General features: G+C 41.6%; 1 protein-coding gene across 1 annotated transcript in view; it reads left to right on the top strand.

The window, feature by feature from the left end:
• LOC121403692 (cyclic AMP-responsive element-binding protein 3-like protein 3) overlaps positions 1–19586 on the top strand; it is a 253263-nt gene extending 233677 nt beyond the window's left edge. The window contains 1 exon segment of the mRNA XM_041591498.1: positions 18419–19586. Within this exon segment, the coding sequence (XP_041447432.1) occupies positions 18419–18750 (332 nt within the window). The 3' untranslated portion in view covers positions 18751–19586.
• Positions 19587–20184: the final 598 nt, after the last annotated feature.

Genomic DNA, 20184 nt, shown 5'->3' with positions numbered 1-20184 from the left:
ATTATGGGCCTCTGCCAATTCGGTTATTTGCTCCTCTAGGTGCGCCGTCCTCTCGCCAATGTCTTGGATATCTTTGCGGAGTTCATCCGACATCTGCCGAATATCATTCTGGAGTGTGCATTTCACTTCCTGCAGCATTTCACGAATTTGCGTGGCTGTTGCCGGAGTGCTCTCACCCTGCGGCTCTGTCATAACAGAGGCCGCGAGCGTTGCGACGCTCGAATAAAATAAGTGGAGACAGCTTTTTGTTCTTTGTTTTGGTTTCTCTTCTGGCCCATGACTTGGAGGGATCACTCTGCCAGAGTAATAGCCCGCAATGGGCTGCTTAGACTTGCCCCTTGAGGATCTGTAACTCCCTCGTGCACGGAGCTCTTCTCCTATGCATCCATTAAGGTTGCTAGGCAAACTCCGCCCCCCTAATCCAGACATTTTTCATGATAATAATCTTAACATTTTGGAAGTTGTGGAAAGAGGTGCCCACTATTTTCAAAATGAATCCCTTATTCGGAGACTCAGTGTTCACCTGGAAATTCCTGTTCTCAAGCCACGATCTTAACCACACGCAGACTCCCTTTATGCCTCTACAACTCCTGTGGAGAAATTCCAAAATGGGCTATCCTTCCCCCCTCTCTCTTAGGAGAAATAATTTACCTTTACTGATGAAAGATGTGGTAGATCCTGACAATGGCAACCTACTAAAATGGCCGAGTTTTGAAGACAGAACAACCTGAAGCCAGGAGACCACGCTAATTACATGTTTATCAAGAGTGGATGGGTTGGAGTCAAAAATAAAGAATCTTTGGCTCTTCAGAAACACTGGCTTACTAGGTCATTAGTAGATTTTCTTGAGAATTCCGATTTAATCAACATTAATCTCATTTCCCAAAAACTTTGGTCTGCAGGAAATCTGAAAAAATCATCCTCTCAAGAAAGTGGCTGAAAATGGTCTGGCTACTTACATACTACAATGACTCCTTCCCAACTCCTTCCCAACTCTCATATTCTATTAGTAAATATAACAAGTAATTGGTGTCTGAAAATTGGAGAGTTCAACACTTTAAAATGGTTCACCTGGGTTATGGAAAATTGTATAAAAAGTCTTTGTGTGTGGGCTCTCAGACCTATTGCCCGAAATGTACCTAACTAGACGTAAACTTATTTCACTACTTATGGGACTGTCCAAAAGTGAACAAGTTATGGTTATCCTTGGAAACGTTTTTGTCTCTAAAACTAAAGCTTAAAATTAAATTATGCCCAAAATCTGCACTATTACATCTGGACTCTCTAAGACCAGGTCTGAATAGGCAGCCTAATTCCCAGAAGGATTTATTGTCAAACCTAATTTTGCTGTTTACAGCTGCTACAAAAAAACTATTGTTCTTAAATTGGCTGTCCGGGTCCACTCCTTCAATTCTATCTCTTCTAAACTAACTTTGTTGGCAAGAAGCAATAAGGATAAAATCAGCACAACCACACCTTAAAAGATCATTTACTGAAATGTGGTCAATATTCTGAGATCAAATTGACACTAGCTCAAAATCACATACTTTGGACTTGCTACAATATTTTTATTCATTTTATTACAAGTGTACTATTTTAGAATTTTGTAATATTCGCTGAGTGTTACTTTAAGGTTAGGTAATTTAGTAGTTTGGTTGTATGATTGGTGTAACCCATGTTTCTGCTTGTTTAACTTACAAAAACAATAAAAAATCATTTAAAACAAGAGTGGTGGTAGTAAATGGACCATTTTTGTAATTGGGCCAGTGTTGTCAGTTGAGAACCGCAGGGCTCTGTACTTGGTCCTTTGCTTTTCAATTTCTTCATTAAAGGGAATCTGTCATCATTTTAAATTTTTTTTTTTTTTTTTGCATTTTTATAAAAAACAAACATCCATAAACACTGTCTGGCAAATAAAATGTTAATCCACAAATCCATGCATAAGTTATTTTAGTTTGTATTTTGTCATGGGGGCTTCCATTTCTGCTCATTACACATTCATCCTGTGCTGCTCTAACAGCAGGCACAGCATTACCTGTGTGCTTGGAGGCAGCCACTCTGTAATGAAAAGCCAGGTCGCACTACGACATGAGAATCTAGCTGTACACTCCCCCTCCCCTGTCTGCCCATGCATGTGATGTCTGGAGGAGAGAGGTCACATGGTTTGCAGGGAAGCAATTACTTTCACTTTCCTACGTTCTGCCTGCTCTACAGCATGCACTAGCAGCCCCTCCTCCCACAGACACTATCAAAGCTCCTGCCGTTCTGTAAGTTTGTTCTCTGCATTCCTTTGGAGGGGGGAGCTTTCCCTCCTTGCTGCCTTCCTAGTTTGTTTTACTGGTTACTAGATGAGGTAAAGGAGCTGTGAGTTACCTCTGCTATCCACCTCACACAGACCTTGCTCCTTTCCTGTATACTTCTTTTTTCATTAACTACTTACTGCCTCCTTTGTCCTGAGCTATTTTAACCCTTCCTAGACTTCCTCCTAAGTTTTCCTGGTTTTCAAGTATGTCCTCCTTATTTTATCCTTTTTTTCTATTCCCTGTCATCAGTCCTGGGAGTGTACTCCTGTGTTTCTGCCATTCATTTTTGTGTAAACAAATATAATAAACTATCTATATAAAATATTTTTTCCAGTGCCCAAAATGAATTGTGTGTGTATGTGTATATATATATATATATATATATATATATATATATATATATATATATATATATATATATATATATATATATATATATAGTCAACTACAAGAGGTCCTCTGCACTCAACCCATTATCAATATATTTAAGACAGCGACATTTTGTGCATACTGCTACTAAAAAATGCCTTACCCTTTAAACAACACAGGGATTGTTTGTCCATATATTGCAATATATTTAAGCTGGCCAACTACGTCAAAGTCATCCCATATCTGGCCAGTCCTACGCTTAATTTTCATCTGATTCATTAAGAATTCAATTGCTTAATTATACATTTTACAAAGGGACTAAGTTTTACCTGCAACTTACTAGCTGCTTTCAAAGTAAAACTCCCAAACTTGGCTGCCCTTTTATTAGACACCAGTGGGATCACCTGACTATAGCAGGGAGGGGTGGGAGCTACAACATGGAGCTGGTCACTGCTCCTGTATAACTATAACAAACAAGGGAAAGTTGTGCTCACCACTATTTTTAAAACCATTAGGCGGGGGTGCAATGAGGGTGTGACCACAAAATACATATAGTCAACTACAAGAGGTCCTCTGCACTCAACCCATTATCAATATATTTAAGACAGCGACATTTTGTGCATACTGCTACTAAAAAATGCCTTACCCTTTAAACAACACAGGGATTGTTTGTCCATATATTGCAATATATTTAAGCTGGCCAACTACGTCAAAGTCATCCCATATCTGGCCAGTCCTACACTTAATTTTCATCTGATTCATTAAGAATTCAATTGCTTAATTATACATTTTACAAAGGGACTAAGTTTTACCTGCAACTTACTAGCTGCTTTCAAAGTAAAACTCCCAAACTTGGCTGCCCTTTTATTAGACACCAGTGGGATCACCTGACTATAGCTGGGAGGGGTGGGAGCTACAACATGGAGCTGGTCACTGCTCCTGTATAACTATAACAAACAAGGGAAAGTTGTGCTCACCACTATTTTTTAAAACCATTAGGCGGGGGTGCAATGAGGGTGTGACCACAAAATACATATAGTCAACTACAAGAGGTCCTCTGCACTCAACCCATTATCAATATATTTAAGACAGCGACATTTTGTGCATACTGCTACTAAAAAATGCCTTACCCTTTAAACAACACAGGGATTGTTTGTCCATATATTGCAATATATTTAAGCTTGCCAACTACGTCAAAGTCATCCCATATCTGGCCAGTCCTACGCTTAATTTTCATCTGATTCATTAAGAATTCAATTGCTTAATTATACATTTTACAAAGGGACTAAGTTTTACCTGCAACTTACTAGCTGCTTTCAAAGTAAAACTCCCAAACTTGGCTGCCCTTTTATTAGACACCAGTGGGATCACCTGACTATAGCTGGGAGGGGTGGGAGCTACAACATGGAGCTGGTCACTGCTCCTGTATAACTATAACAAACAAGGGAAAGTTGTGCTCACCACTATTTTTTAAAACCATTAGGCGGGGTGCAATGAGGGTGTGACCACAAAATACATATAGTCAACTACAAGAGGTCCTCTGCACTCAACCCATTATCAATATATTTAAGACAGCGACATTTTGTGCATACTGCTACTAAAAAATGCCTTACCCTTTAAACAACACAGGGATTGTTTGTCCATATATTGCAATATATTTAAGCTTGCCAACTACGTCAAAGTCATCCCATATCTGGCCAGTCCTACGCTTAATTTTCATCTGATTCATTAAGAATTCAATTGCTTAATTATACATTTTACAAAGGGACTAAGTTTTACCTGCAACTTACTAGCTGCTTTCAAAGTAAAACTCCCAAACTTGGCTGCCCTTTTATTAGCTAGTAAGTTGCAGGTAAAACTTAGTCCCTTTGTAAAATGTATAATAAAGCAATTGAATTCTTAATGAATCAGATGAAAATTAAGCGTAGGACTGGCCAGATATGGGATGACTTTGACGTAGTTGGCCAGCTTAAATATATTGCAATATATGGACAAACAATCCCTGTGTTGTTTAAAGGGTAAGGCATTTTTAGTAGCAGTATGCACAAAATGTCGCTGTCTTAAATATATTGATAATGGGTTGAGTGCAGAGGACCTCTTGTAGTTGACTATATGTATTTTGTGGTCACACCCTCATTGCACCCCCGCCTAATGGTTTTAAAAAATAGTGGTGAGCACAACTTTCCCTTGTTTGTTATATATATATATATATATATATATATATATATATATATATATATATATATATATATATATATATATATATATATATATATATAGTGAATAAAGTACCCCCTCTTGTAAAATATAAGGATATTATAAGTTACCGAGGCGTTTCATGACCATATAAAAACACGAGGCCGAAGGCCGAGTGTTTTTATACAGGTCATGGAACGCCGAGGTAACTTATAATATCCTCATATTTTACAACTGGGGGTACTTTATTTATTATAATACACAAATTTTAGTGAGTCATGTGACAGAAATGACATCACTACTCACCGTTTATAAGGATATAATTTACAGGATATTCATGTCTTTTGTGTATTATATATATATATATATATATATATATACAGCATATATATATATATATATATATATATATATATATATATATATATATATATAATTTTTTTTTTATTTTTTTTTTTTTGAAACGTAAGTGGGTGCAGTGATCACAGGACTATCTTATTTCAGTCCTTCTGAAGTGGTGTCAGTGGGAGCTTACCTTGATACCTGCCTATTGTTCAATTGACAGGCTCAGCAGACAAGGCTCTATTTACATTACAGCAGCTTGTAGGAGGGAGGGGTAATGACATCACTCCAACTTGCAGTGCAAAAGTGTGACTGAAGTTTATCAGAGCACAAGTCACATGACCTGAGGGCAGCTGGGAAATGTCAAAATGTCATGTAAAAAAACATGTTTTTCCATGACAGTATCCCTTTAATGACCTGGAGGTGGGCATTGAAAGTACTGTTTCTATTTTTGCTGTTGATACTAAATGCACTTTAGCAGAAAAAAGTATATAAATGCAAATTATACACTAAATGGCAGTGTGTGTGGGGGGGGCTCCTTAATTGATAAGGATCTAGTGGTTTTTGTAGATAACAAGTTGTCTAATTCCAGGCTGTGTTATTCTTTGGAAACTAAAGTAAATAAAATGCTGTCTTGCACAGTGGCGTAACTAGACCCCTAAAGGCCCCGGTACAGAAATGTACAACTGGCGCCCCCCCCCAAAGGAATTGTTCATCTAGAAATTAACTTTTAGTATGATATAGAGAGTGATATACAATTTGCAGTTGGTTTTCATTTTATTTTATTTAACTTTTTATTCAGCAGTTGTCCGGTTTGAAATTTCAGCAGTCTGGTTGCTAGGGTTCAAATTCCCCTTGCAACCATGCACTTGTTTGAATAAAATCAATAGAAAATAGGAGATATGGACATAGAGATCCCACTCTCTCAAACCCTCCCCTGCACACTCTCGCAACAGCCCCACCTACATACTCTCTCTTAAACCCTCCCTTTTATACTTTATCAACCCCACCCTCCACTCTCTCAACAGCCCCCCTGCACATTCTCTCTTAAACCCCCCTGCACACTCTCTCAACCCCCCCACTCTCTCAACAGCCCCCTCCGCACACTCTCTCAAATGCACCGACACGAACCCCCACCCCCTCAGTGTGTCACTATTTTTAGCTAGGAAGCCAGCAGACAGTGAGGGGGGAGGAGGGGAATAGATAGGCCCCTGGAACCTGGATGTGTGCATCAGAGTTCAGACTGAGCCAGTCACAGGCTGCGCACATGCTGGGAGAGGAAGTGAGGGCCCAATTAGGTGCAATAGGTGGTGCAGTTCGGCAGTTGTCCTAAGGCCGGCACTGATACCGGCGACTGCTTGTGACGTCACCGGTGCGCAAGCCGGTGCAGGAACAGATCTTCTGAATCTGATCATGTCACGGAGTACCTCAGCCTGTCAGTACCTGGTACTCCTCTCCTAGGATGTGGGTCCCATCGGTCTTGCATAAAAAGGACATTAACTCAAGAGATGAAAATATAATTTTGCCTCTTTATAGGTCCCTGAGTATGCAGTGCCAGGGCCGTACCATACCAGCCAGGCGCCCCAGGCAACCCGGCCAGAGTGAGTGTGCGCGCATGCACACTGACCCACCGCGTCACCCTCACGTCGCGTAGGAACGCATGTGTGCACGCAAAAAGGAGCAACTACAGGGACTCTGAAGACTGGACTGGGGTAGGAAGCAGTGAAAAATACGTGCCTGGCGCCCCTCAAGCTTTGCACCCTAGGTACGTGCCTACTCTGCCTACCCCTCGTTCTGGCCCTGTGAAGTGCAGTTTTGGGCTCAAGTCCTTAAGAATTATGTAAATGAGCTGGAGAGAGTGCAGAGATGTGCAATTAAACTGGTTAAGGGGATGGAAGATTTGAATTATGAGGGTAGATTGTCACAGTTGGGGTTGTTCTCGCTGGAGAAAAGACGCTTGTGAGGGGACATGATTACTATTTATAAGTACATTAGAAGGCATTATAGACAGGATAGCTATTTTTCCATAAAATTAAACATCGCATCAGATATGCATATCCATAGCTTGTTGACATCTTTAGCATAGTTAAACATTTTACTTAATCTAGACAGAGTGAGATACCACCTTGTTAAAAGTTTGTAATTTGCTTCATGTGATCTGGAAGCTATTGACCTCTTGTGGATGATAAACAGGTGCGGGTTTCAGATGAGGGCGCCCGGAGGCCAGCGTTCTCCAGTGCCACATCCCTCCTGCAAGATTGTGCGAGATTGCACGCAAGCGCCTATTCTCTTAGTGGAGCACTAAGCGTCTATTGCGCTTAGTGCTCTGGGATCAGGGCAAATACACATGCAATTGGGCGGCAATTAATTTTTGCCACCCTAGGCCGGGCCTTTGCGGCCTCGCCTCAAATCCGGGCCTGATGATAAAGAAAAATAACTTTTATTTGAACCAACATACAATAGGTGGTTCTTCACAGTGAGGACTGTGATGTTGTGGAATGCCCTTCTGTATGATGTTGTGAGAGCTGATTCCATTTGTTATAAACGAAGCCCTGATTTAAAAGACATAATTATCAAAAGGTCACTTCCATAATCCTTGTAAACCAGTAATTATCAGGGGATGTTTCCCATGTGGAGAATGTAATATGTGTGAAAAATGTTAAAGATCTCCACTTTTACTGATCGTTTCGGAAAATGTCACAATGTAAATTGATACATCAACTGTAAATCTAGGAAGTTATTTATTGCCTGGAATGTAACAAGAGATATGTGGGCATGACAACTCAGATGCTCAAAACGAGAGTCCAGCAGCACTGTAGTTCCATCTGCAATACTGGGAAGATAGATAGAACAGATGCAACCCTCTCCACAGTGGCTTGGCATTTTAAGCAATTCCATAACATGAGCCCTGTAGGTTTAAAATTTTGGGCCATGGAAAAAGTGCAGAGATGTGCAACTAAACTGGTGAGGGGGAGTCTTCCGTTCCTCTAACCAGTTTAGTTGTACATCTCTGCACTCTCTCCAGCTCATCTATATCCCTCTTAAAGGGTAGAGTGTCAAGGTTGGGGTTGTCTTCTCTGGAAAAAAAGGCGCTTGTAAGGGGACATGATTACACTTTACAAGTACATTAGAGGACATTATAGACAAACAGCAGAACTTTATTTGCTTTAGTCGCCACAGAATGACACTGCCCAGAATTAGACAACGTGTTATCTACAAAGACCCCTAGATCCTTCTCATTTAAGGAAACTCCCAACACACTGCCATTTAGTGTATAACTTGCATTTATATTATTTTTGCCAAAGTGCATAACCTTGCATTTATCAACATTCAACCTCATTTTCCAGTTTGCTGCCCAGTTTTCCAATTTAGACAAATCACTCTGCAAAGTGGCAGCATCCTGCATGGATCCTATAGTTCTGCACAATTTAGTATCATCTGCAAAAATAGAAACAGTACTTTCAATGCCCATCTCCAGGTCATTAATAAACAAGTTGAAAAGCAAGGGACCTAGTACAGAGCCCTGTGGTACTCCACTAACAACACTGGTCCAATTAGAATATGTTCCATTTACCACCACTCTTTGTAGTCTATCTTTTAGCCAGTTCTCTATCCAGGTACAAATACTATGTTCCAGGCCAACATTCCTTAATTTAACCAGTAACCTTTTGTGTGGCACTGTATCAAATGCTTTACCAAAGTCTAAGTAAATCACATCCACTGCCATCCCAGAATCGAGGTCTCTACTTACCTTCTCATAAAATGAAATTAAGTTAGTCTGGCAAGATCTATTATGCATAAAACCATGCTGGCACTAACTCATAGTATTATGATTTGCTATGAAGTCCAGTATCTTATCCTTTATTAACCCTTTGAAAAGCTTTCCTACCACTGACGTCAGACTAACTGGCCTATAGTTTTGAGGCTGAGTACGGGATCCTTTTTTGAATAGAGGCACCACATTAGCAATTCGCCAGTCTCTTGGCACTATGCCAGATCTCAATGAATCCTGAAAAATTAAGTAAAGAGGTTTGGCAATCACAGAGCTAAACTCGCTAAGTGCCCTGGGATAAATACCATCTGGCCCCGGACCTTTGTTAATCTTAACATGTTCTAGTCTCTTTGCACAATGACATATGTGGAAGCCTTAAATAGCTATGCAACAGTTAGCAGGCCCATTTGCCTTGAGAAAGCGTATGCAAAACTGCGTCGGCAAACCTATAATTTATGTTTTATATTTATTGAAGAATCTTTTCTCATTTTTAACAAATTTTAACCAATGGATCAGCAAAACCTCTTGTAATTTTTGCAGATGATACTAAATTGTAGCCAATCGAGTGTGGCATTAAGTTCTTCTCAAATTTTACTGTAAGGCACTGGGGACTTGTGTTTTTTTAGTGAAGTTAGTTCTCTTTCAATGTGTAACCACGGTCCTCAGTGTCTCCCTCGTGTGCATAGGCAGATTTTCATTAAGGCTTGGGAGGCTAAGCCTCACCAAACCAGTTTGCCTAAAAAATTTTAGGAAAAAAATTTAGAAATCTTCTGTCTCACCAATTTATCTATTGGCGCATGTCTAGGGGGAGGGGTAGAGGCACTGCTGACTAGCATCTTTAAAAATATCCCAACCTGGTGACTCCAGTGCTGTCATCATGAGATTTTGCACTGAGATTTTGGATGGGAAAGTTTATGAGATTATCTGAGTGCCAAACACAGTTAGGGAATTGGGGAGACTGAGCTTTACCTCAAGGATGGTTGTTTGTGCTGGAGATCAGGGCCAAGAGACAAAGCAGCTGCTCATCCTCCACCTGCTTGTCTGGTATCTGGGGATTATTTCATACTTACATTGCACAAAAAATAAATTCCATCAGTGGTCAATGGCAGTTCTTGATTTATTCAGGTAGGTGTTATCTGAAACTGTGACGGTGTGATGCAGTAGTTATGCTACCATTGTGACCAGATCACACTTTCACACCTCTGTGAATTTTAGCCAACACCTATCTGAATAGTCTAATGGAACCATTGTGATTGGATATTGGTGACTGTTTCCTTAAAGGGGTTGTTCAACTTCCAAACTCTTTTTTCAGTTTTCAGATTGTTCACCATAAAAAAAGACTTTTTTCCAATTACTTCTTACTGTATTCCCAAAATTGAAGTTTAAAGTTTAATGTTCGTGTCTCTAGGGGGTTCAGTCTGGCAGTTCCAGGAGCATCTGAACTGGTACAATCTGCTACAATTAGTTGATACAATTAGTTATAACATTTATTAGCAGTATATGGGGAATATTAGCAACTACTGTATCAATTCAGCTTCCTCTGGATCAGATAACAGATTAGTTTGGCTACTTTCACTTACATACAAATGTTGTGTTGATGGTTGAATGCAAGTTTTTTTTTCTCAAACTCATCTACTATTATATGGTATTGTATTACTTTGAAACTGCAGTAAAAAGGCAGATACTGTTTTTTGCTAGGGGACCAAAATATATCTGCATTATACTTTCTATATGTAAGATATCTCATAAATGACAGCTAACATTTACCTTGTGTTTTATGTGAAAGTAGACCAATAAACATGCTTTACTGTTAAGTGAACCAATCATTGGCCCGAATTTACAGTAATGTGGATGAACTGAACTTTTTCTATAATGTTGATTATAGTGCTATGAATAGTATTTTCAAAATAGTCTGGGCTTTGTCCATGGCAAGTGGAAAATTACTTAGTACTTAATCAGGTGTGCTCAGGTGAGTTGTAACTTTTGCTAATACGTAGGATATGGGGCTGAATCAGCTGTTTCTCCTCCAGTGGAAAATCACAGGTGAAGAAACTGTACATGTAACTTAGCCTACCCAAACAAAAAGATCACCCTCTGCCTATGCTCGTGTGGCGTCCCAGGGCCTAGTGGTCAGCCAGGCAAGGGTCAAAACCGGGAGATCAAATAGATGAATAAAGCAGAAGAGATAGTCGGATTTCAGGCAATGGATCAGGATACAGAGGTCAGAATCGTCAGGAACAGGCAGGGGTCACAACAGGTAGTCAGGAACAAGATCAAGAACAGAATTGCAAAGCTAACAGCACCAGGAACAAATCATATAATGGGCAAGGTCTAGAAGTCTAATTAAACTATTTATACCATTTATACCCCTTGCGCGCTGACGTCATCACGCCAGCGCCTTTAAGAGAGCCGCGCACACCCTAGAGCACAGGCGCCTGCGGCCTAATGGACACAGCATGGCTCCCCCCACTAAACCACCAGTTATCACTACATTACCCCCCCTCTAGGGGTACCACTGGACCCCCAGGTCTCTCAGGAAACTTTAGGTGGAACTGTTTCCTGAGTCGGTCAACCCTGATGTCACCAACAGGAATCCAAGAATTCTCCTCAGGGCAATAGCCCTTCCATTAAAGGGATACTGTCATGGAAAGACATGTTTTTTTACAAAATGTATCAGTTAATAGTGCTACTACAGCAGAATCCTGCATTGAAATCCATTTTCAAAACAAAAAATTTGCTATGGGGCTAGACATTTTGACATTTCCCAGCTGCCCTCAGGTCATGTGACTTGTGCTCTGATAAAATTCAGTCACACTTTACTGCTGCACTGCACATTGGAGTGATGTCATTACCCCTCCCTCCTACAAGCTGCTGTAATGTAAATAGAGCCTTGTCTGCTGAGCCTGTCAATTGAACAATAGGCAGGTATCAAGATAAGCTCCCACTGACACCACTTCAGAAGGACTGAAATAAGATAGTCCTGTGATCACTGCACCCACTTACGTTTCAAAAATAAATATATATATATATATATATATATATATATATATATATATATATAATATATATATATATATATATATATATATATACACACACACACACAATTCATTTTGGGCACTGGAAAAAATATTTTATATAGATAGTTTATTATATTTGTTTACACAAAAATGAATGGCTAAAACAAGGACATACTTGAAAACCAGGAAAACTTAGGAGGAAGTCTAGGAAGGGTTAAAATAGTTCAGGAGAAAGGAGGCAGTAAGTAGTTAATGAAAAAAGAAGTATACAGGAAAGGAGCAAGGTCTGTGTGAGGTGGATAGCAGAGGTAACTCACAGCTCCTTTACCTCATCTAGTAACCAGTAAAACAAACTAGGAAGGCAGCAAGGAGAGAAAGTTCCCCCCTCCAAAGGAAAGCAGAGATCAAACTTACAGAACGGCAGGAGCTTTGATAGTGTCTGTGGGAGGAGGGGCTGCTAGTGCATGCTGTAGAGCAGAAGGTAGGAAAGTGAAAGTAATTGCTTCCCTGCAAACCATGTGACCTCTCTCCTCCAAACATCACACGCATGGGCAGAGAGGGGAGGGGGAGTGTACAGCTAGATTCTCATGTCGTAGTGCGACCTGGCTTTTCATTACAGAGTGGCTGCCTCCAAGCGCACAAGGTAATGCTGTGCCTGCTGTTAGAGCAGCACAGGATGAATTTGTAATGAGCAGAAATGGAAGCCCCCATGACAAAATACAAACTAAAATAACTTATGCATGGATTTGTGGATTAACATTTTATTTGCCAGACAGTGTTTATGGATGTGTGATTGTTATAAAAATGCAAAAAAAAAAAAAAGTTTAAAATGACGACAGATTCCCTTTAACCAAATACTGAAGTTTACCTCGCACTAGGCGAGAATCGAGGAGCTCTTCAACTTCAAACTCAGACTGACCTTCAACCAACACTGGGGGAGGCACAGATAATTGACGGACTTGTGAAGCTGGTTTTAAAAGAGAAACATGAAAAGAGTTAGAGATTTTACAATTGTCAGGTAGTTTGAGACAAACAGACGAAGGGTTGATTATTTCAATGATGGGATATGGACCGATAAACCTGGGTCCCAACTTGAGAGAAGGGACTTTCAACTTAATGTTGTCTAGTAGGCAATCATACAGAGTCTTCTACCTGATATTTGGGTGCCTCTCTACGAGACCTATCAGCTGCCTTTTTCTGACTGTAGCTGCAGAAAGAGAGTTGTGCACCCCAGACCAGATTTTTGCAAACTGTTTGACAGAAGAGTTGACAGAGGGTACAGGGGACAAGGAACCAGACAAGGAAAATGCTTTGGGATGTAAACTATTAACAATAAAGAATGGAGATTCACCAGTAGAAGAATGAGTTGCATTATTATAAGCAATTTCTGCCCATGGTAATAATTCAGCCCAAGAAGACTGATTGTCACATAGCACCTTAAAAATTGCTCAAGGGGTTAATTAACCCTTTCAGTTTGACCATTTGTTTGAGGGTGATATGCGGTAGAAAATGATAAATCAATCCCAACCAAAGAGCAGAATGCTCGCCAAAATTTTGAAACAAATTGTACCCCTCTGTCAGAAACAATATTGATTGGAAATTCATGTAACTTAATGATATTAGAAATGAATAACTCGGCCAAGGTTTTAGCAGAAGGGAGGTATGGGAGGGAAATGCAGTGGCTCATTTTACTAAACCTATCCACCACCACCCAAATTACAGTTTTTCCATGAGAAGGAGAGAGATCGACAATAAAATCCATCGAAAGATGGGACCAGGGTCTATCATAAATAGGTAAATGCCTTAACTATCCCTGCGACAAATTCTTAGAGGATTTAGACCTTTGGCAGACAGGACAAGAATTAACGAATCTCCTGACATCCTGCTTAAAGGAAGGCCACCAAACATTTTGAGACAAGAGGGACATAGTTTTAGTGATGCCAGGATGTCCCGCCATCTTGGAATTATGGGCTTCACCCAAAACCTGTTCCCTCAAATCTGCAGGAACAAATAATCTACCCGAGGGAGTCTCTACAGGAGCAGATGACTGAACAGAGAATAAGAGTGTGGCAAGGTCAGATCCCAGAGCTGCCACAATTAACTCACTCACTAGTTTCAGATGGATTGGACTCAAAATTTCTAGAGAGTGCATCTGCCTTTGTATTTTTAGTACCAGGCTTGAAAGTAAGAGAAAAATTAAATCGGGTGAAAAACAAAGCCCATCTAGCCTGCCTAGGATTCAGTCGTCTAGCAGATTCAATATATAGCAAATTTTTGTGGTCGGTAAAGACCGTTATCACATGCTTAGCCCCCTCCAACAGATGACGCCACTCCTCAAAGGCCCATTTAACATCCAACAATTCTCTATTCCCAATGTCATAATTAGCCTCAGCAAGTGAAAAAATTTTAGAGAAAAAAGCACAGGGATCTACATTGTTGGTTGTTGGATGCCTTTGAGAAAGGACTTCTCCAGCCCCTACTTCCGAGGAATCGACCTCCACAATGAATGGAAGCGAGGTGTCAGGAAGACGAAGCATGGGGGCAGACACAAATTCTTTTTTAAGGGTTTCAAAGGCCTGAATCACATCGGGTGGCCACATACTCGGATCTGCACCTTTTTTTGTTAAATTGGCGGTAATAGTTGGCGAACCCTAAGAACCTTTGGGTCACCCGTAAAGAAAGAGGCTGTGCCCAGTCTAGTACTGCTTTAACCTTCCCAGGATCCATTTCCAGACCCTTACCAGAGATATTAAACCCCAAAAATTGGACAGACGAAACCTCAAAAATGCACTTTTCAAATTTAGCATAAAGGTTGAGTAATACTTCCTGAACGTGTTTACGGTTATCACACAGATTAGAAGAAAAGATTAGAATATAGATAGACCACTACGAATAACCCCAGCAGGTCCCGGAAGATGTCATTGACAAACTCCTGCAACACTGTGGGGGCGTTAGACCAAATGGCATTACCAGGTACTCGTAGTGGCCGTCCCTAGTGTTGAAAGCCATTTTCCACTCATCCCCTTCCCTGATACGGATGAGGTTATAAGCACCTCTAAGATCAGGCTTGGAATAAATTGTGGCATTTTTAACCTGATCAAATAGTTCAGAAATCAGAGGAAGGGGGTAACTTTTTTTTAATGGTGATCTTGTTTAGACCTCTGTAGTCTATACAGGGGTGAAGACCACTGTCTTTTTTCCCAACAAAAAAGAAATCTGCCCCAGCAGGGGAACTAGAGGGTCTAATGAAACCTCTTTCTAGATTTTCCTGGATATATTCTCTCATTGCCTGGGCTTCAGGAAAGGAGAGAGGGTAAGTTTGGCAACGAGGGGGAGTAGACCCAGGAATAAGGTCGATTGGACAGTCATACTGCCTATGTGGGGGTAAGGTCTCTGCGGCCTTCTTATAGAAAACATCAGAAAAGCTTGCAGAAGCTGCAGGTAACCCCTCAAGGGAAGAGACTGCCACCACCGGAGGAATGCAAGAAACCTTACATTTAGAACCCCATTTGAGAATCTCCCTCGTTACCCAATCTACATGTGGGTTATGTGCTTGAAGCCAAGGTAACCCTAAAATTACAGGAGAAGAAGCACCCTCAATAATGAAAAAGGCTAGTTCCTCATAGTGCAAGTTATTGGAACACTTGGTTACCAGGCCTGAACCTAAGGGTTTTTTGTCCACTGCTAAAATTCTCATAGGAGGGCTTAGAGAGGTTAAAGGAACATTAAACCTTACTGCGAAGGCAGCATCCAGAAAATCCAGAAAATTCCCCTCCAACCCAGAATCCACGGACCTTGACAGAGCCCGTAGGCCAGGTTAATTTAACCGGTATCATAATCCTAGAGGAAGATTGGGAAGACTGCACCCAAATGGAGCTCCCCTTCTCCATTTAGGCTTGGAAGTTTCCCGGCCTTTTAGGACATAGATTTAGAAAATGACCCTTTTCCCCACAGTAAATGCAAAGACCCAAATTTCGCCTGTGGTCCTTTTCCTCAGGAGTTAGATGGGATATGCCCAGTTGCATAGGTTCTTCCTGAGGTAAAGGCACAGAGGGATTAGGAGGTATGACATTAGTAACCACATTGGGAAGGAAAGACTTTGGTAACCCCTGAATGAAAAGAATTCCCCTCTCACCCCTTCTCTCCCTCTGTCTTCTATCTACTTGGATGGCAAGAGACATGAGATCATCCAGGTTAGTAGATAGAGGGTAAGTTACTAGGCTGTCTTTGACAGAGTCTGAGAGCCCTATCCGGAACTGGCTACGAAGAGCCATGTCGTTCCACCCAGTTTCTACTGCCCATCTGCGGAACTCAGTGCTATACACCTCCTCATCCCGTTTTCGCTGGCGCAGCTTACGAATCGCGGAATAAGTAGAAAAAGCACGATCCAGGTCATCGTAGAGAATCGCAATGGACTTAAAGAAAGTTTCTAAGTAAAAGCGGACAGGGTCAGTGGGAGGTAACCTTAGGGCCCAAATTTGGGGATCACCCTGTAACAGGGTCATCACAAACCTCACTTTTTCCTCGCCAGTGGCAAAAGATTGAGGGAAAAACTGAGGTAAAGTTTACATGCCTCTTTAAATACAAAAAAAATTGGGTTCTTTCCCCATTGAATTTCTCAGGGAACACAATCTTGGGTTCATGGTTTTTAGGCACGTTGCCCATCAAAGCAGGAGAACCCACAGGAGTGGCCACAGGAGGGGTGACTACTGGAGCTGGAGACTGAACAGAAGCATCCAGTCGACGGGTCAAATTGTGAAAACCTTGCATCAGGTAATCTTGCCTCATGTTCTTCTAGGCGCTGTAACAGTGTGGTGAGTAGCACTTCAGTGGTGGAAGGAGCAGCGGCAGCATCGGCTAGACCTTCTTCGTCCATGGCCCATTATAATGTAACGGTTGGCACCCAGAATTTAGAACCAATGCCAAGCACCCTGGTCTCGGCTCATGCTTCCGCCTGTAGCAGCCGCCTTTGGCCTCGGGAAGATCCCTCAGCTACTCAGATGCCACCAGGTCTTAAAACGAGAGGTGCAAGGCGAAAGGTTCTAAACAAGTGAAGGTGCACAACTGTAAGCAAAGTCTTTGGGCAGAAGGTCGCGGTGCAAGGTGTTTAGACAGAATCATAGTCGGAACAGGCCGCGTCGAGGCAGGCAGAAAGTGAGCGTAAACAAATCAGTCCGGGTCTGGGCAGGCAGAGTTCAATGGATCAGGATACAGAGGTCAGAATCATCAGGAAAAGGCAGGGTTCACAACAGGTAGTCAGGAACAAGATCAAGAACAGAATAGCAAAGCTAACAGCACCTGGAACAAATCCTATAACGGGCAAGGTCTAGAAGCCTTATTAAACTATTTATACCATTTGAATTTCGCACCCTTGCGTGCTGACGTCATCGTGCCTGCGCCTTTTAGTCTCTCAGCAGTGCGCCGCACGTGCCCTAGAGCACAGGCGCCTGCGGCCTAATGGACACAGCACGGCGCGGCGGGTGTCCCCGCCGAGGGGGCAGCAGGCGTCCCTGCCGTCCCCCCACTAGACCACCAGGTGAGATCGCTACAGCAATAAAATGGCTACAAATACAACAAAACCACAAAAAATGCAATACAACCTCGAAAATAAAATACAAAATGTAACTTTTTTTAAGACCAAAAGAATTATACAACAAAAATGGTACAAAATGTCAGCTTCTATGAGTGTTTGTACACTTGACAAATAGAGGGCTGTCATGATGGTGAGGACTTCTGGGTTTCAACACTGGAGGGTGCAGAAATTAGAGGCATCAATAGATACAGTGTTGTTCAAGTGCCTGCTTCTGCCTCATACTTTTCTAAGGGTGGAGGAACAAAGGGGGAATAAGGGGGCAGTATTACAAGCCTCTTTGTCCCTCCCCTGCCGAAAAGTATGCCACGTAGAGTCTTTTTTTCCCCTTTTATCTATTCTACATTCTGTGATAATCAAAGGATAAAATATAATTTTTGTCCTGTTCAGTTGGAAAACTGTCAGTCTGAAATGACTTTGCTTGTCTTATTTACAGTATGTTCATACCATAACATTATGCTCTCTTTAGTTAAGTTAGTTATCATTGCTGGAACTTCTACATAAGGATATAGTGTCAGGGCCGGATTTGCGGAAAGGCCGCATAGGCCTGGGCCTATTATTACAGCAGCTGTGCCGGCGTTTCTTCGCCAGCTCGCTGGGAAGGGGAGGTGAGGTGGGCGCTAGGACCGCGCGGCCTAGGGGCGCCCCTTATTGAAATCCGGCGCTGTATAGTGTATGTAATTACGTTTTCTGTTCATGATGCCTCAGTATATGTTGTATAGTTCATATGTGGTGTTCGCACTTTAGAGTTATGCTTTTCTTGGGGTTTTGTCACAAGGACAATTGTTGTTATAAATATGATTTATTAAATATCTTTTGTGTGCAGTGTTTTCCAGGTCTCTACATGACTCTGTCTCTTCAAGGGTGACATATTATTCAACTGATGCAGAAGAGACTACGGGTTGGGTGCGAAATGAGCACCAAGGAATGGACGCACAGTTGGGACCTCTGGAGTACCTAACAGCATCACTAAGCAGTTACACCAAGCCTCTGGAACACTCACTTGAGATAATCAACTACACTCACCGTCTGGAAGGAGGAAGCACTGGCATAAAGCTGCAGCAGCGACTCTTTGCAGATAATGAGAAGTCACAAAATGTCTCTTTAAGTGATCAAGTTATAGGTAATGTTACCTGGAAGCAGGAAAGGGAGCTATAAGTCAGCACCTTTACCTTATAGAACATGTTACCCCCCCCCCAGAAATGTTGAACCTGCCACTCTGGTTGTTAAAAAGTTAACAGTAAGGCTGCAGCATCCCCTTAATTGCTTAGAATTGTATCTCCTCCTCTAAGCCACTCTACCCCCTCCCTCAGAAATTGACTTTGGCTGTTGGCTAATGGGCATGTTCAGTTCTTCTCAGCTCAGAATACTAAACATCAATCTAAACATCAATCTAACAGCCAATGAAGCAATAGCATTACTGGTTACCATAGAAACTCTAGCTGTCTGATCCTATTTTTTTCTGCTAACCGCTCAGCTTAACCATTTTAGTGCTCAATTCCGCAGAACTTTTTATCAAAGTATTTTGTGCCTGTGTAAACCTGCATTCTGCATTGCATGAACTTTACAGCATACATGTCCTGTTTGCAGATGTAAATGCTATTTGTTTTAGGAAAATGTGATGGTGCTGGCAAATAAAGGGGGTTTATGCAGTACAAATTATGTGGCTTGGGTGGGAAAGATATGCCCAACTACATGGTTGGAAAATGTGGGCTTGACAAGTCCTTTAACACAGGAGCAAAGAATATTTGACTTCAAGAGTGTCTGTCCAAATACTGAGAAAGCTTAACTTTGGTGAGTGGGGTATAATGATATATATATATATGATAAGAAGAAAAGTCCAGTGAAAAAAATATCACAGGGCAAAAATACCCTTTATATACCCTTTATTCATTCATATAAGAACATATGCTTACTGATTTTCATGATATCATGCAACTTACTTGTAGATAAAAAAAAAAAGTAGAAATTTTCCTTTTAATAAAGTATGGAAAGGATATCTCCACATATTAAAAATGCATTAAAAAATTAGGGTAAATGTAATATAGTGAAAGTAAGTGGGAAATTCAACCGCATTTATAACACATTATATACAGTGTAAAGCTGGCCATACATGTAATACACACACACTTGCCCGATATACCCACCTTATTCAATCAATATCTGGCTAATTTTTGGCCAGCTATCAGTTAGGGAATCCCATTGGAGGGCCCCATACACATGCTAATAAGCTGCTTACAAGCGTACCGGGCGCCCTAGGTGTCACAGCCCGCCACCACGCTCCCCCCTCTCCGTGCACGTGCTGTGAGTGCATGTCCCTGGAGCGCAGTGTGCACACGCATGAGCAGATTGCCTGAGGAGAGGGAGGGTCAGAGAGTGATGATGGGGAGGGGTCCGAGGGGAGGAGAGAGAGCGCTGTCGGTGGGGTCAAGGGGAAAGAACGCCGGGAGGGTAGGAAGGGGAGAGCAGCTAACATGGGGTAGGCAGAAGACAGGTACCTGCCTAGCGCCCCTCTTTGGTTGCGCCCTAGGCAGGTGCCTCTTCTGCCTACCCCTAGTTCCGGCCCTGGTAGCTTTTATTGGTCTTTATATG

Source organism: Xenopus laevis, chromosome 1L (assembly GCF_017654675.1).
Source record: "Xenopus laevis strain J_2021 chromosome 1L, Xenopus_laevis_v10.1, whole genome shotgun sequence".
Classification (NCBI taxonomy): domain Eukaryota; kingdom Metazoa; phylum Chordata; class Amphibia; order Anura; family Pipidae; genus Xenopus; species Xenopus laevis.
Note: the sequence above shows the minus strand (reverse complement) of the source record. Positions and strands in the feature narration are given on the sequence as shown.